The 12,492-nt window shown below is 51.9% G+C and overlaps 2 protein-coding genes across 2 annotated transcripts in view; one reads left to right on the forward strand and one right to left on the reverse strand.

Moving 5' to 3' along the window:
• RNF181 (ring finger protein 181) overlaps nucleotides 1-1,462 on the forward strand; it is a 1,702-nt gene extending 240 nt beyond the window's left edge. The window contains exons 2-6 of the mRNA XM_015811111.1: nucleotides 3-73; nucleotides 175-308; nucleotides 551-666; nucleotides 747-821; nucleotides 1,158-1,462. Coding sequence (XP_015666597.1) covers nucleotides 3-73; nucleotides 175-308; nucleotides 551-666; nucleotides 747-821; nucleotides 1,158-1,217 — 456 coding nt within the window. The 3' untranslated portion in view covers nucleotides 1,218-1,462. The remainder of the gene's footprint in view (nucleotides 1-2; nucleotides 74-174; nucleotides 309-550; nucleotides 667-746; nucleotides 822-1,157) is intronic.
• A 252-nt stretch (nucleotides 1,463-1,714) lies between these two features.
• Nucleotides 1,715-9,383, reverse strand: TMEM150A (transmembrane protein 150A). The gene is made up of 7 exons (XM_015811134.1): nucleotides 9,293-9,383; nucleotides 4,712-4,759; nucleotides 4,511-4,597; nucleotides 4,308-4,375; nucleotides 3,558-3,685; nucleotides 2,839-3,016; nucleotides 1,715-2,576 (listed from the first exon to the last, which is right to left on the reverse strand). The coding sequence occupies exons 1-7, from the start codon at nucleotides 9,355-9,357 to the stop codon at nucleotides 2,329-2,331; spliced, it is 822 nt and encodes a 273-aa protein (XP_015666620.1). The 5' UTR covers nucleotides 9,358-9,383; the 3' UTR covers nucleotides 1,715-2,328.
• Nucleotides 9,384-12,492: the final 3,109 nt, after the last annotated feature.

The raw sequence follows: 12,492 nt of genomic DNA on the forward strand, positions 1-12,492 counted from the left end.
AGCACGACTGCGAGCCCGGGGCCGCGCCGGGGGACCGCCTGCCGCCGCGCCGCGCCCTGCTGGAGCTGGCCAGGTGGGCCCGGGCGGCGGGCGGGCGGGCGGGACGGGGCGGGGGCCGCGGGCCGAGGAGGGGCCCGGCCGGCGGGCTCACGGGTCGGCTTTCCGCGCCTCTAGGTCTCTCTTCCACGGCCTGGAGATCGACGTGGGCGCGCTGCGGGGCGGCGACTGGGAGCACCGACTTCCCCCGCCGGCCGCCAGACGGGCCGTGGAGGGCCTGCCCGAGGTCCGCGTCAGCGCCCCGCAAGCAGGTGGGCGAGGGGCTGGGGCGCTGGGCGGGAGCGGCTCCTGCGCGTCCCCTCCGCGGGCCTTCCGGGGAGCAGAGGCGGAGCCCCGTGGGGAGGCCCGGGCCGGATGCCCAAAGGGACCGGGGGGGGGGCACTTGCGGAGAAGCGCTGGGCTGACCGGGGAGGGGGGGGAGGACGGGACGGGCGGATGCAGCCGGTTTGACGCTGTGCTGTCTCTCGACCCTCCGCGCCCGCCCGGCGCTCAGCGAAGGGGCTCCAGTGCCCGGTGTGCCTGCTGGAGTTCGAGGCGGCGGAGGCGGTGAGGACGATGCCCTGCCAGCACCTCTTCCACGCCGGCTGCCTTCTTCCCTGGCTCGGAAAGGTGAGGCGGCGGGGAGAGGGGAGGCGCCCCCTCCGCTCCGCTCCCCCCCCGCGCAGGTGCTGAGGCCTTTCTCCCTCCAGACCAATTCCTGCCCGCTGTGCCGCCACGAGCTGCCCACCGACGACCAGGAGTACGAGGAGCACAAGGAGGAGAAGGTGAGGCGGCTGCGAGGCGGCCCCCCTCGTCCTGCTCGCGGAAGCCGGGACTGGGCCACGCGTGGGGGGGGGGAGCCTAGCCGGGCCTTCTTGCTCTTGGGCCCCCAGGATGGAGCTTTGAAGGGCGGGGATCCCACTCGCCTTTGAAGGGGGGGGCGACTTGGTAGCAGGGCTCTTGCGTTCAGCAGGAGCCCGTGAGCCAAGCGGCTGGGATCCCCCCCCCCCTTTGCAACGTTGGCACCTCGTCTAGTCTGGGTGCTGCGAGTCCAGGGCTGGCCGGGTGATGTGCTTCAATTCGAGGTTTGCAGGATGAACTCCTCTATTTTAATCTGAAAGGCTCGGAGGCAGCAGCAGGTGCACCGACTGGATTATCTGCATGGCGCGATGTACACGTGACCCTACAGTGTTGCCTTCATCATCTGGGGCAACGACGACAGCAGGGATTTCCCCAGTTGCAAAGGGCAGAAGCAGCTTCCGGGGACAAGGAACGCAGCGCTCGCCAGTGGTGCCCCTGTCCTTCTCCTCCGGAGCGACATGCAAACCTTCTCAATGCTTTTTCTAAGCAAGCCCCCAAACACACAGAGAGCTCAGAGTGATTTTTGAAAAATAAAGGTAGCAAATGTCTTTGCTTTCAAAGCTGAGCTTGTTTGGCATTGTTGGGGCAGAGATGAGGGGAACTACCTCCCAAAATGGCCTATGTGGGAAAAAAAATAGTATTCAGTTTCTCTCCACCCTTTCCTGTTTTTTGTTCTTATGTCACATCCAGCCATATTAATTCCCACCACTTGCAAGTGCCCAGGGTAGGATGTGTGGCAGACTAGAAATTATGTCCGCTCCCCCCCCCTTGGCAAAACAGAGATCCACAATACAGAAACACCCATATACACCACAAGCAGTCTTCCCCTGATAGCTCTTTTTATATTTCGTTTACATAGGTAAAGATACAAAACAGTTCTACAAAATATCAAACTACTTTACCCAGGGCTGAAGAGAGAAAGGAACTCTGTATGATGTTGGGGGTTTGTGAAAATAGCAGAGGGGGTCTCTTTCCCATACTTCAGGTTTATTTTCTTGAAAGGCCTGGAACAAGAGGAGGGGTGTATTTCCACCAGCACAGAGGACACCCCCAAATAAATTTGCTTCTGGAGCTTAAGCAACTCTTGCCTCGAAAGAAAATGGGGTGGCAGTGAGGCACAATTTTTGCCAGAGGAACCTGGGTTCTTGGGTACCCCGACATGCACAAGAGCCCCCTTCCGGCTTGGAGGCACTCCGTGAAGGGTGGCAGGAGATCCGGCAGAGAAAGCGCTTCAAGGTGACCTGACGCGAAGGTGGGCAAAGAGATCCTTGGGACATCTCTGGATGTTTGGAAAATGAAGTTTCTCAGATGGGCTAGGCAGCCACGTATTCTTTAAAAAACCATCTTGGTATAAAAAAGTGGTCCAAAGAAAAGCCAGCCTGCCAGAGCAGCGGAGAGGGCGGGATAGGCCGGCCCTCCCTCCCGCCGCCCTCATATCATGGCAATGCTCTCCGGGTGGCAGTTCAGGTGGGCAGAGGGGCTGCTGCTGCTGCTGCCTGGCGACTTGCAGCCTCGGCCGCTGGAGTGCTGCAGGGCAGCAACCAGGGTCTCGTTGGAGACGGCACCAAACTCGTAGCTGAAGGTTCCATAGAAAACAAGAATGTTGACGACAAAGACCCACTCGCAGATGGCGGCCAGGTGCTGCAGGAGGAAGCTCTGGTGGGTAAAGAAGGCGCCGCCTGTAGTGGGGTCAAGGCAAGGTCGGAAGAAGGTGGCCTGGCCCGGGGGATGCCAGGTGCCCAAGCAAGGAAGTCGAGGCCGGTGCCCACCCCAGGGACTGAATCGGGGCAGGACGCAGTTCTTCTGCGTGGGGGAGAGGGGTGCTTCTGAGAAAGCACGGGAGCACAAGAGGTGGGCCGATAGAGAACTTCAGTTGGGGGAGAAACGGGAGAAGGGGGCTCTGGGCCTCTCCCCAACCAGCAGGTTGCCATAAAAGGATACTGAGGACAAGAGCGATGAAGGCCGTGGTGGAGAGGAAAACACGCAGATGGGCCATCCAGAAGTCCAGGGCAGAAACAGCCGTGTGATAGGAGAGGAAGCACTGCAGGCAGATGAAAAGCAGGCCAGCTGGGAAGGCAACACCAGCTCCGATGTAGTGAAGAGATTTGGCATAATCCACCTGGAGGCAGTGGGAAGCCCAAATAGGATGGATGGTTCCTGTTGGAGCTCTGCCTCAGCGGCACATGGGGCAACTCAGGCAAGGATGCCCAGCATGAGTCTGGCTCCAGTGAAGCTGCCGAGGGCAAAAAGCAGCCATTGCCTCTCGGGGAACACAAACATCTTGCAACATCAGCATGAGAAACACAGCAATAGGTTGAACAGCTAACCCAACTGACACATCCACTCCGCCCTGGCAAAGAGGAGTTCAGGCTTGGCCATTTTCTGGCAGCTCTGCGTTTGCAAAGGCCTCCCCCCTTGTGGCGTGTACCAGACCGGCTCTGGCCGCTAGGGCAAAGGCAGTGCTACAGCCGCAATTATTGCCTTATTCAAACCAAATGAGTTAGCTGCTCAAGCTTTTGCTGAAGGATGGGAACAAATGTGCAGTGTGGTTCTCTCTGCTCCACAAAGGCCAAATAGCCACCAAGAGGTCCCACAGGGCCAGGAAGCAGAAACAGCACACAGCAACCCTAACCTTGGAGACAACTGTCCTTTCAACCAACCTGAAAATTCCCAACCACCACCAGGCCAGCCGCGTTGGTGCAACCTGTGACAAGGGCTGCTGTGTTCACCCCGGAGGCCTGTCTCTGCTCTAGAAGTTGCCCGTAGCGCAGGAAGCAGATGATGGCCACTGGGAGGGAGGAGAGAGAGAGAGGCGCGTCAAACCCAGCATGCAAAGCAGAGGAACAAGCTGTGGCACCTCATGGGAATGGCCTTCCCAAGGACAAAAAGCCCACATGGACGTGCACAACATGGCAGTCAAAACCAAGCAAGCCATCTTAAGCCTTAATGTGTTGCATGAACCTAGGTGATTGACTTGTCAAGACAAACTAAAACTTGGCATGATATTGAAACCAGACCATGCAAAAAACAACTCTTCAGGTTTTATGATCATGAATTCTAGTGAGCTCAACATTCCAATGAAAAGAAAAATGGGGGGGGGGGTTTAGAGAAGGATATGGATGCACCAAGGGAGTGTTTGATCTATATGTTGGCAGCAACATGTATAGGAAATAGAAGGTGGGTATAACGCAGGAAAAATGTTAGCAAATAATACCATTTGGAGACCTTCAGACGGACTAAAGAACGAGGGGAACCTGAGCTATTAGAGAGACTTATTCGGGGGCCATGTCAATTACAAAAGTCACAGACTGGAGCTTGGAGAACAGGTTCAGTCAAGAGGGAGCGGAGACTGAGCAGAGCTTCTTCACATGCTAATGGAATTGGGAAAAGGGGAGGAAATGAATACTTACCCAAGAAAGCTCCAATGTTCCCAATAAGGCTGAAGAGGCAACTTTCAGGAGGGTAAGTGCCACATTTACTAAAGGGGGGGAAGAGAGCATTAGCACGAGAGGCAAGTCACCCTGTGCACTTGCTTTAAACCCACCCATTTTGGGAACTGCCTGGCACCGTTTCACCTGCCGGCTCATCCTCCATGAGCTGCTTTCCACCTCACCTGATCAAAGGGACATCTTCCAAGGTGCAGCAGCTTTTGGGGTAGCCGTGCTTGGCAGAATCAGCAGAACATGACTCGTTGTACGACCTGCAGCCATTTGGACAGATTACGTGGTATTCTGAGATGCTCCAAGAAAAAGAGACCCAAGGCCCTCCTCTCTCCCACTAGCAGAATGTCCTCCCGCTTTCCAGCACAACTCACCAGTTCTCAACAGGGCACACGTGGTGGTTCATGACTGCCATGGCGTAGCTAGGAGATGGTGCAAAATAGATGATAAGACAGCAATAAGTGGGTAAGTTTGAAAATAAATAGTTCCCTAATGTTTATGGAAGTCTGTGTTAGCCTCTCTCTCTTGGCTCTCCAACTGATTGCTCAAAGTTCTCAATCAATCAAAGCAACAATATCAAATCCGTTGAACAAACTCCTTTAAATAGGGATAATTTTAAATGATTTTTAATAAGAGACACAGCTACAAATATTTGGTTTTTAATTGGCTTTTATTGGGGAAATGTGCTATGTTGTTTTAATATGCTGTGAGCCGCCCTGAGTCCCGTGGGGAGAAGGGCGGCATATAAGTCAATGTATTAAATTAAATTAAATTAAATTAATTAATTCCCCCAGTATGTTTTTAAATTCCACCGAAATGGCAGAGAATGCCGCTTTCCAGCAGAGGCCTCCCTGGGTGAAGGAACTCCCAAGTGGTTCACATCACCAGACCCACAAAGCCTTTAGAAGAAACCCCTTCCACTCCCACGTGCCCCTTTAGCCAGACTGAAGGTTACAGAAAAGGGCCAGGATTAGGGAGCATCTCTCATTCACCTGCAACTGCCCGTCGAGGCATGGCTTGCCAATCTTTCCCCAAAGGCCTTTCAATCGCTGGCCCACTAAAGGATACATAGGCAAGATCCAGGACAGCCCACTACCTGGAGACTGGAGACCTCTATCCCTAGAAAAACAAGCTACAGAAAATTTCCAGGAAACCACAAAACCTTAAAGAAAGTTCAGTCCCAGCTGAGCTCTGGTTGTGCCATTTGCCCAGAAAATCAGCCCAGCTGGGGGTAGCACTGAAGCCAGGACTTTTGCTTTCCAAGCAGCCTTCGGGAGATCAGGTACGAATGTGACCTTTGCCTGACACCCCACGGCCAACTCTGGTTGCTCGAGTTTGCCAGATTGGTCCTTTGAGCAATGTAGGTTAGCAATAAAAAGTTCCACATTCGGTTTCTGCCCAAAATGTCCTCTGAAGATTTGAAACCAGGGTCCAGAGGAAATACTTTTAAAAACTGTTGCTGTAATCACCACAAACTTTCCCACTGGGCTTGCATCCTTTTATTTCACCAATTCTGCATTTTGTCTCCCAAATGTGGAGCTGTGGAGCACCCCAAACCCATGAAGGGTTTCTTGATGGCAAACTTAACATCATATTTTTGCAAAGAACAACTATTTTGTTCTACCTAGGGCATGATTTCCATATGATTCAATTACATCAATGCAAACACTTTGGACCAGCTTAGAAATAATTTGATGCCAAATAAATAGAAATGGGAGTTATCTTCTGTCTCACCTTGCTGATCTTGGCTGACCTACTGTAGAAAACTAGGCAGTTAGTCCGAGGGAGTCCTTTCAAGCTGCTGGCTAGGCAGGATATGCAAGACAGCAATGAAAACCATTTACTGGATGGATTGTAACTTTAGACCCCCAAAGTTGAGCCTCATTTTTTTAAATATAAGTGATTTCTCACCATTTGTATTTTGGCAACTGATGTAATAAGAACTTCAGGGTTAGGGTTCCTGACATCCTGTGTAAATGTTTAGTTGTGACTTAAAACAAAAAGAGACAAAGGTACTTTTACAATGTTTTTTCTACAGAAGAATCCGTGTAAAACTACAGGTTTATTTCAGATATGATTGCAATTAATTTACAAAGAGCCACAACAAGAACTTTATGCTCCAGAAAATGTTTTATATGTTCAATTTCACATACATATCTTTTTAAAAATATTTCTTCACTAAGAAATCAGTAACAATATTTAAAAGGGCTTTAACCAATGAATTTAGGAGAGCTGAATTTATAAATTAAAAGAATTTTAAAACTCAATTCAGAGAGACAGGGAGAGACAAAAGAGGATGAAATATCAGATTCTGTAAGTACTATTGGCAGAATAATAATAATAATAATAATAATAATAATAATAATAATAATGGCTAATATATATGCCCCTTCAAATCTATACACTACTAAAACTCTTGTTCCTGTAACCTTTAACTGGACAAAACAGTGCATCCTAGGGCAACCGTTTTTGAACCAAAGTACCCAAAATGGGTTAACTTACAGAATGCATCCAAAATTCAGGGCTCATGACTCCCATAAAATTAAAATTTGGCAAATTTTATGAAACATTTTACGACATAAATATTAACAAAGCAATTTTTGACTTAATACAAAATGTCATCAAATATTTCCTGTGCTCAGCCCCCGATGTTTGACTATGTTATACGGTTTAACGTGGGCTCCTTTCAAGACAGAGAGATTCCTGCTTGTACCTGTCACAGTTGAAGGTATTAAGGAATCTGGTAAGGAAACGTCTCTGAAAGGATGACCCAATACCTTGTCTAGTATTATTTAAAAAGTATACCAGAACTATTTAGGTTTTCCCCAATGCAGTCTTGGCTATTTTAGTTCCTAGACCATGGCCAGATGCAAGAATTTAGTTCTTCCAAAGAAGATAGCCTAAAAAGATGTAAAAAATGAAATCTAAATATGCAAAGCATTTTTCTAATGTGATAAAAATGTCCTTAAAGATGATATTGATAGCTGCACTACAGTATATGGGAAAGATAGAGATGGGATACTCCCAATTCAGTTCCACCAACACAGAGGAAAATTGGTAAATAAATAAAACCCATATTCCTTCACTTGAACCAAGAGGTATAAATTTGTATGCTCAAAGCTATGATATGGTAACTATCAAGAAATCTAATTGGTTTACAAAATAAAACCAAGCTCCAACGATAGAATCACCTGCTAACATCACAGAGATACAATGTGAAAATACAAAATTGGTCATGAACTGTCAGGTCCTGAAATCCTTATTGTTTTTTTTCCCTGCATATATGCTCTTGTTTTGGGGCCTGCCACTCTGCTGGGGGGAGGGGGGAATTTGCTTTTGCTAGGGATAACTTTCGCTTTCTCTTTCCTCTCCCGCCTCTCCCCACTTGGAGAAAGGAATGTGTCTCCCTTATCAGGGAGACGGTTACAGAGAAACGAAAGCTGGAGAAGACCTTGAGATGCCCGCCAACTGTGCCAGTTACCCACACACCATGCCACCTGTGGACTGGCTGGATTTCAAATGGACACTATGACTCTGGTGGGAGGAGGAAAATTGCTTGCTTAACTATACCGTTTTAAGTGGGATTTCCCCCAGACCTCGCCTTGACTTCCCCACTGTCACTGACCCCTGAGGAGAGAGAGGAGAGAGAGAGAGAACTGAACTGAAATTTCCACCATGCAGTTCTGTCCCTGCCCCAAAGGCCAGGTCAGGAAAAAAAAAAACTTCTTGTGTGTGTGTGGGGGGGGGGGGATGAAAGTTGCAAGCTACCCAGCAGCAGCTCTGGCACCACATTGTTCCCTATTGCAAGGCTGGGCCACGCAGATAAATGTTGACCATTATGTTGAGTTTGAATAATCAATTGGAGAGCTGCAATGTTCCGTTTATCTATCAAATTAAACATGGCAATGTTGCTTAGAAAATCCCCCCCTCCCCCCCTTGCATTTGCACAGAGCAGCAGCAACTTTCCTCCTCCAGATGTAATTTTGCTCCATGTGATGCTAAAGAGTAAATTACTTTGGAGGAACAAACGTTCAGTTGAAAGATAGTTATAATAAATAGAAACACCCCCCCTCCATATTCCTGAGTGGGAGGATCTCTCCACAGCAGCTTCTGCACAGGGTCCTTCTCTTCTCCCCTTCCCAAGGCTGAATGGAAAGTTCCTCTAAGTGGCAGCAGCCGGGTAAGGCAAGGACACAACCTGTTGCGGGCTCTTTGTGGGAAACAGACCAACGCCATGTTTATGCTGCAAGACGGATGCCTCATGACGTGCGCATATCAATCAGGTCATCTGCAGGAGCAGGACCCCCCCCCCCCCCAGATTCAATCTGCGGTTTGGAAGAGGCTGCCCTAAGCAACACCACCTGTTGCGATCAGCCTGCCTGCACTTGGGGGGGTGTGTTTGTGTCTTGGGCCAGAGAGCCAGTAAGGGTTATGAACTGCACTCACATCCTCCCAAGAGCATCACAGTAAATGTAGCCACAATGAGGGCAGGTGAGCCACATTAGGCAACCTAGCCCCGAAAGATCACGGTCTCTTTGCTGCTGGCCCACAGAAAGAGTGGGGCGCTCTGGCTAAGCCAGGCTGCTGGGGCAGGAGGAGGAAGTAGCTACAAACCATCCCCTCCAGAGGAGACATGAACATGAGCTCTGGTGATCTGGCTTTAGGCCCCTTGTGGTCTCCAGTAGGCTCAGTGCCAACTGCCATTCAAAATGCAGAGAAGCACACAACCACCACGTTCCTTCGTGAATCACATCCTGTGCAGGTCATGATTTGGCAACACATTTGAGAAGTAATTCTGCCAGCAGGAGCCCAAGAGAACTGCTGACACAACTCTGCAGCAGTACTTGGAGCTCAGGGAGCAGCAGAAGGACCGGATGCTTCTCTGCAGGAGGAAACAAAGCATGCAGGCTCCACCTCTCATGCATGACCCAGCCACAACTCACAACAGCTCTTACACAATCCATATTCCAGTGATTGAGAAGGTAGAGAGGCTGATAGGGAGGATGATCCACGCAGTCATCAGTGAGTGCAGAAGGGGGACCCTTAAGAGGGAGAGGGGGGAGAGAGGAGAAGGGAGGGGAGGGGAGGGATGGAAATGGGGGACCCAGCCACAGCCCAAGGCCTCCAGCTGGAACCAGGTGCTCCTAGAAGAGAAGCAGGAGAAAAAGATGGGTCAGTCAGAGTCAGCCCTTCCAGGAAATGACTAGACAAATTCTACTTAAGGGAGTCTTCTAAGTCTGACGGTACAAATCTCCCCTCCCCCCCCCACCACTTTTAACTATCAGGGCAGGTCCTTCCTAAGTTTCTTCTCCGGCCTTAGCCACTGGGGACTCCTGCCTCTCTGGTGGTTTCCTAGGCAGCATCTCTTCCCCTCCTCTCCCAAGGTCATTTCCACATATCACTAGTCGGCAGTCTTGGACAATTGTCTGACCATGCAAGTATTTTCTGAAGTTGCCTCTTCTCCAGATCAAGTTTCAAGTCACTGGCCTTATTTCAAGAATGCCACTGAACGTCTTTCAGTTTTTGCCCCAAGTCCCAACAGAATCCCCTCAGGCCAATACTGCCCAGTTCCCTCCTTCTTGACTTTAGAAAATGAGCAGAGACTTTAGTTAGAGGACAGGCCGTGTTATTAGAGAGTAGAACACCTTAAGTAACCTGTACGTGAGTCAAGAAGCAACACTTAGAACCGGAGATGGAACAACTGATTGGTTCCAAATTGTAGCAGGACAAGGCTGCGTATTGTTGTCCTCCTTATTTAACTTATATGCAGGGTGCATCATGCAAAATGCCAGGCTGGATGAATCTCAAGCAGGAATTAAAATTGCTGGGAGAAATAGCGAGAGCCACTAATGGCAGAAAGGGAAGAAAGAGGAACTAAGGAGCCGCCTGATGAGGGTGAACGAGGAGAGGGCAAAAGTGGGCTTGAAGTTCAGCGTTAAGAAAACTAGAGATCCTGAAGCTGCAGCTCAAAGGCTTTGGCCACTGGAAGACAGCGCTCCTCGGAGACGAGGGAAGGCGGCGGCGGCGGGGAGGCTTGGACGGGGCCATCCAGGCGACCAAGAGGAGTCTGGGCAAACTCCGGGAGACTGGCAGGGCGGGCAGACGCCGCTTGGCGACTCCACAGCAGCTTCTCCGGCGGCCGCCACTCGCCCCGGCCTGACAACGCAGCCCGGCTTCTCCAGACCGTCTGCGCGCTCCCGGCCCTCGGAAGCTCCACCGAGCTCTCCGTTTCTCAGCGGCCGCCGGAGCCGACCTTTCCGTCCCGCCTCCCTCCCACGCGCAGCGGCGGCCCGGCGGCCCCCTTCCAGCCGCGCGGGCCGAGGAGCGGAGAGCAAAGCTCCCTCTTCCCGCACACCTGCCCCCCGCGCTCCAGCCCGGCCCGCCCGCCCGCCCGGCCTCCCTCCCTCCCGCGGGCGCTTCCCTTACCGCTCGCCGCCCCTGACGGCCGGAGCCTCGGAGGCCAGGCCAGGCCAGGCCGGTGCCGCCCAGCTGACCAGGCGGGGCCCAGCCTTCAGCCGGCGGGGAGGGGGCGCGCGCGGGGAAAGCTGGGAAGAGCCGGCGCCCCCTCGGGCCGCCCTTCTTCGCCAGGCGGGAGCTCTCGGGAGGCGCCGCGCTCGGGCATTGCGAAGCGGCCCCGGCCGAAGGACTGCAGAGGCGCCGCGCCTCCCCGGACAGAAGCCGGAGCCGGCCCGCTTGGCAGGGGAGGATCGCTGGGGGCGGGTTACGCCTGCGCTTTGCGGCCCCCGGCGAGAAACCCCGGCGGCCCCTCGGTCTTCAGGGCCGCCAGCCGCCTTCCCGGGGGGCGGCAGTGGGGCCCTGGGCGCCTGGAACCCGCTTGGGACAATTTCGGCTTGGAGCAAGCGAAGGTCGGAGTGCGGGAGGCTGCCCGGGCAGGAGAGCCCTCCCCGGGCTCCGAGGCCAACGCCTGGCTAGGCTTCGTGGTGGAGGAGCTCGCTCCTTCCCCGCCCCCGAAGAAGGCAGGTGGGGGAGAGGGGAAGGGGAGGGCTGGTCCCAAGCTGCTTCCCCCCCCCCCCGCTGCTCCTACAGCCGAGCCAGGCGCGTTGCTGCTCACTCGGGGGGGGGGCGGGTGTTCCCCCCTGGCTGTGCTTGGCGCCTGGTCAAAATGTGCTAAAAGGTAAGTTTATTGAATCAATTTCTATAGCCACCCAACTCAATCTAAGTGACTGTGGGTGGCTTACAATTCTAAAATTATAAAGCAAAGGTGAGAGCTTATGCCTTTCTGTAAATAAATAAAAATGAAATAAACCAATCCCCTTGGATGAGCTTTTTTTTAAAAAAAAAACCTGCATAAAATACTTTGCTCCAGGTTCCCCTGGAACAAGCCCTGGGCCTGGCTGAAGCTGAGGAACAGGCCTGACCCACAAAGCCCTTTGTCCCTCTGATTTCCTGGACTGATTTGAGTTCTGGAGAAGATCTCCTGAGCCCCTTAGATTTCTTTTTTCACCTTGATGTATGAAGGTGAATTCCTAACGAATCAGTGACTATTCTGAGGGGGCTGCAGGACCTGATCCTTGACATCCACTTGTGTGTGTATTTGTGTACCCTTACAGCTAGTTTTCAGTGCCCACGTACCCAAATGGCAGGGAGACAGGGATGCTCGTTTGCCCCACGGGAGCCCAGCCTTGTAACTGTTCTTTGGAGAAGGGCACTTGCCTTTTAAGCTCTAGTAGTCGGGGAGGTTTTTCTTTTTGTAGCTCAATGCGTTGTTGTGTGGTCCTGAAGAGGATTGTTTCCCAGAAACAATCTGGGAAAAAGCTGCTTAAAAAGAATGTAAAATGCAAGCCCTTTTTATAGAAGCAGAGTTCAATTTTGGATCTTCTTTCTCCTCCCTGCATTGTTAATTGTCTGAGAGCCTCTCATGCACGTGAGCAGGAAGAACAGGGACAACAGTGCCTTCTTATTTACCAACAATGTTTAGTCAACAAAAGGGTCGGGTAGGTTTTCACAAAACCATGCAAGCATTCAGAACAAATTCCTGCACCCAAGAACTATTATGGAAGAGCAGGTTCCAGGTCTTTATCTACAACCCTGTGCTACATTTCTGAAAGCCTTTGCTGTCGGGAAGAGGGCAAGGCAATGGCCTCCAAGAGGGCTAGACTGAGCCCTGCTTCTTCCCATCCTCCCCACCACAACC

The sequence above is a fragment of the Protobothrops mucrosquamatus genome, unplaced genomic scaffold, assembly GCF_001527695.2.
Source record: "Protobothrops mucrosquamatus isolate PMUCROS unplaced genomic scaffold, P.Mucros_1.0 scaffold31, whole genome shotgun sequence".
Classification (NCBI taxonomy): Eukaryota; Metazoa; Chordata; class Lepidosauria; order Squamata; family Viperidae; genus Protobothrops; species Protobothrops mucrosquamatus.

Excerpts from the sequence above, each read along its gene's own strand:
- TMEM150A (XM_015811134.1), bottom strand. The coding sequence starts at position 9,357 with ATGACTGCGTGGATCATCCTCCCTATCAGCCTCTCTACCTTCTCAATC. Across the intron at positions 4,598-4,711 it reads GTGTGCCCTGTTGAGAACTG|GTCGTACAACGAGTCATGTT; the intron begins GTGAGTTGTGCT and ends AAATGGCTGCAG. Across the intron at positions 3,017-3,557 it reads TGGTGGTTGGGAATTTTCAG|GTGGATTATGCCAAATCTCT; the intron begins GTTGGTTGAAAG and ends CACTGCCTCCAG.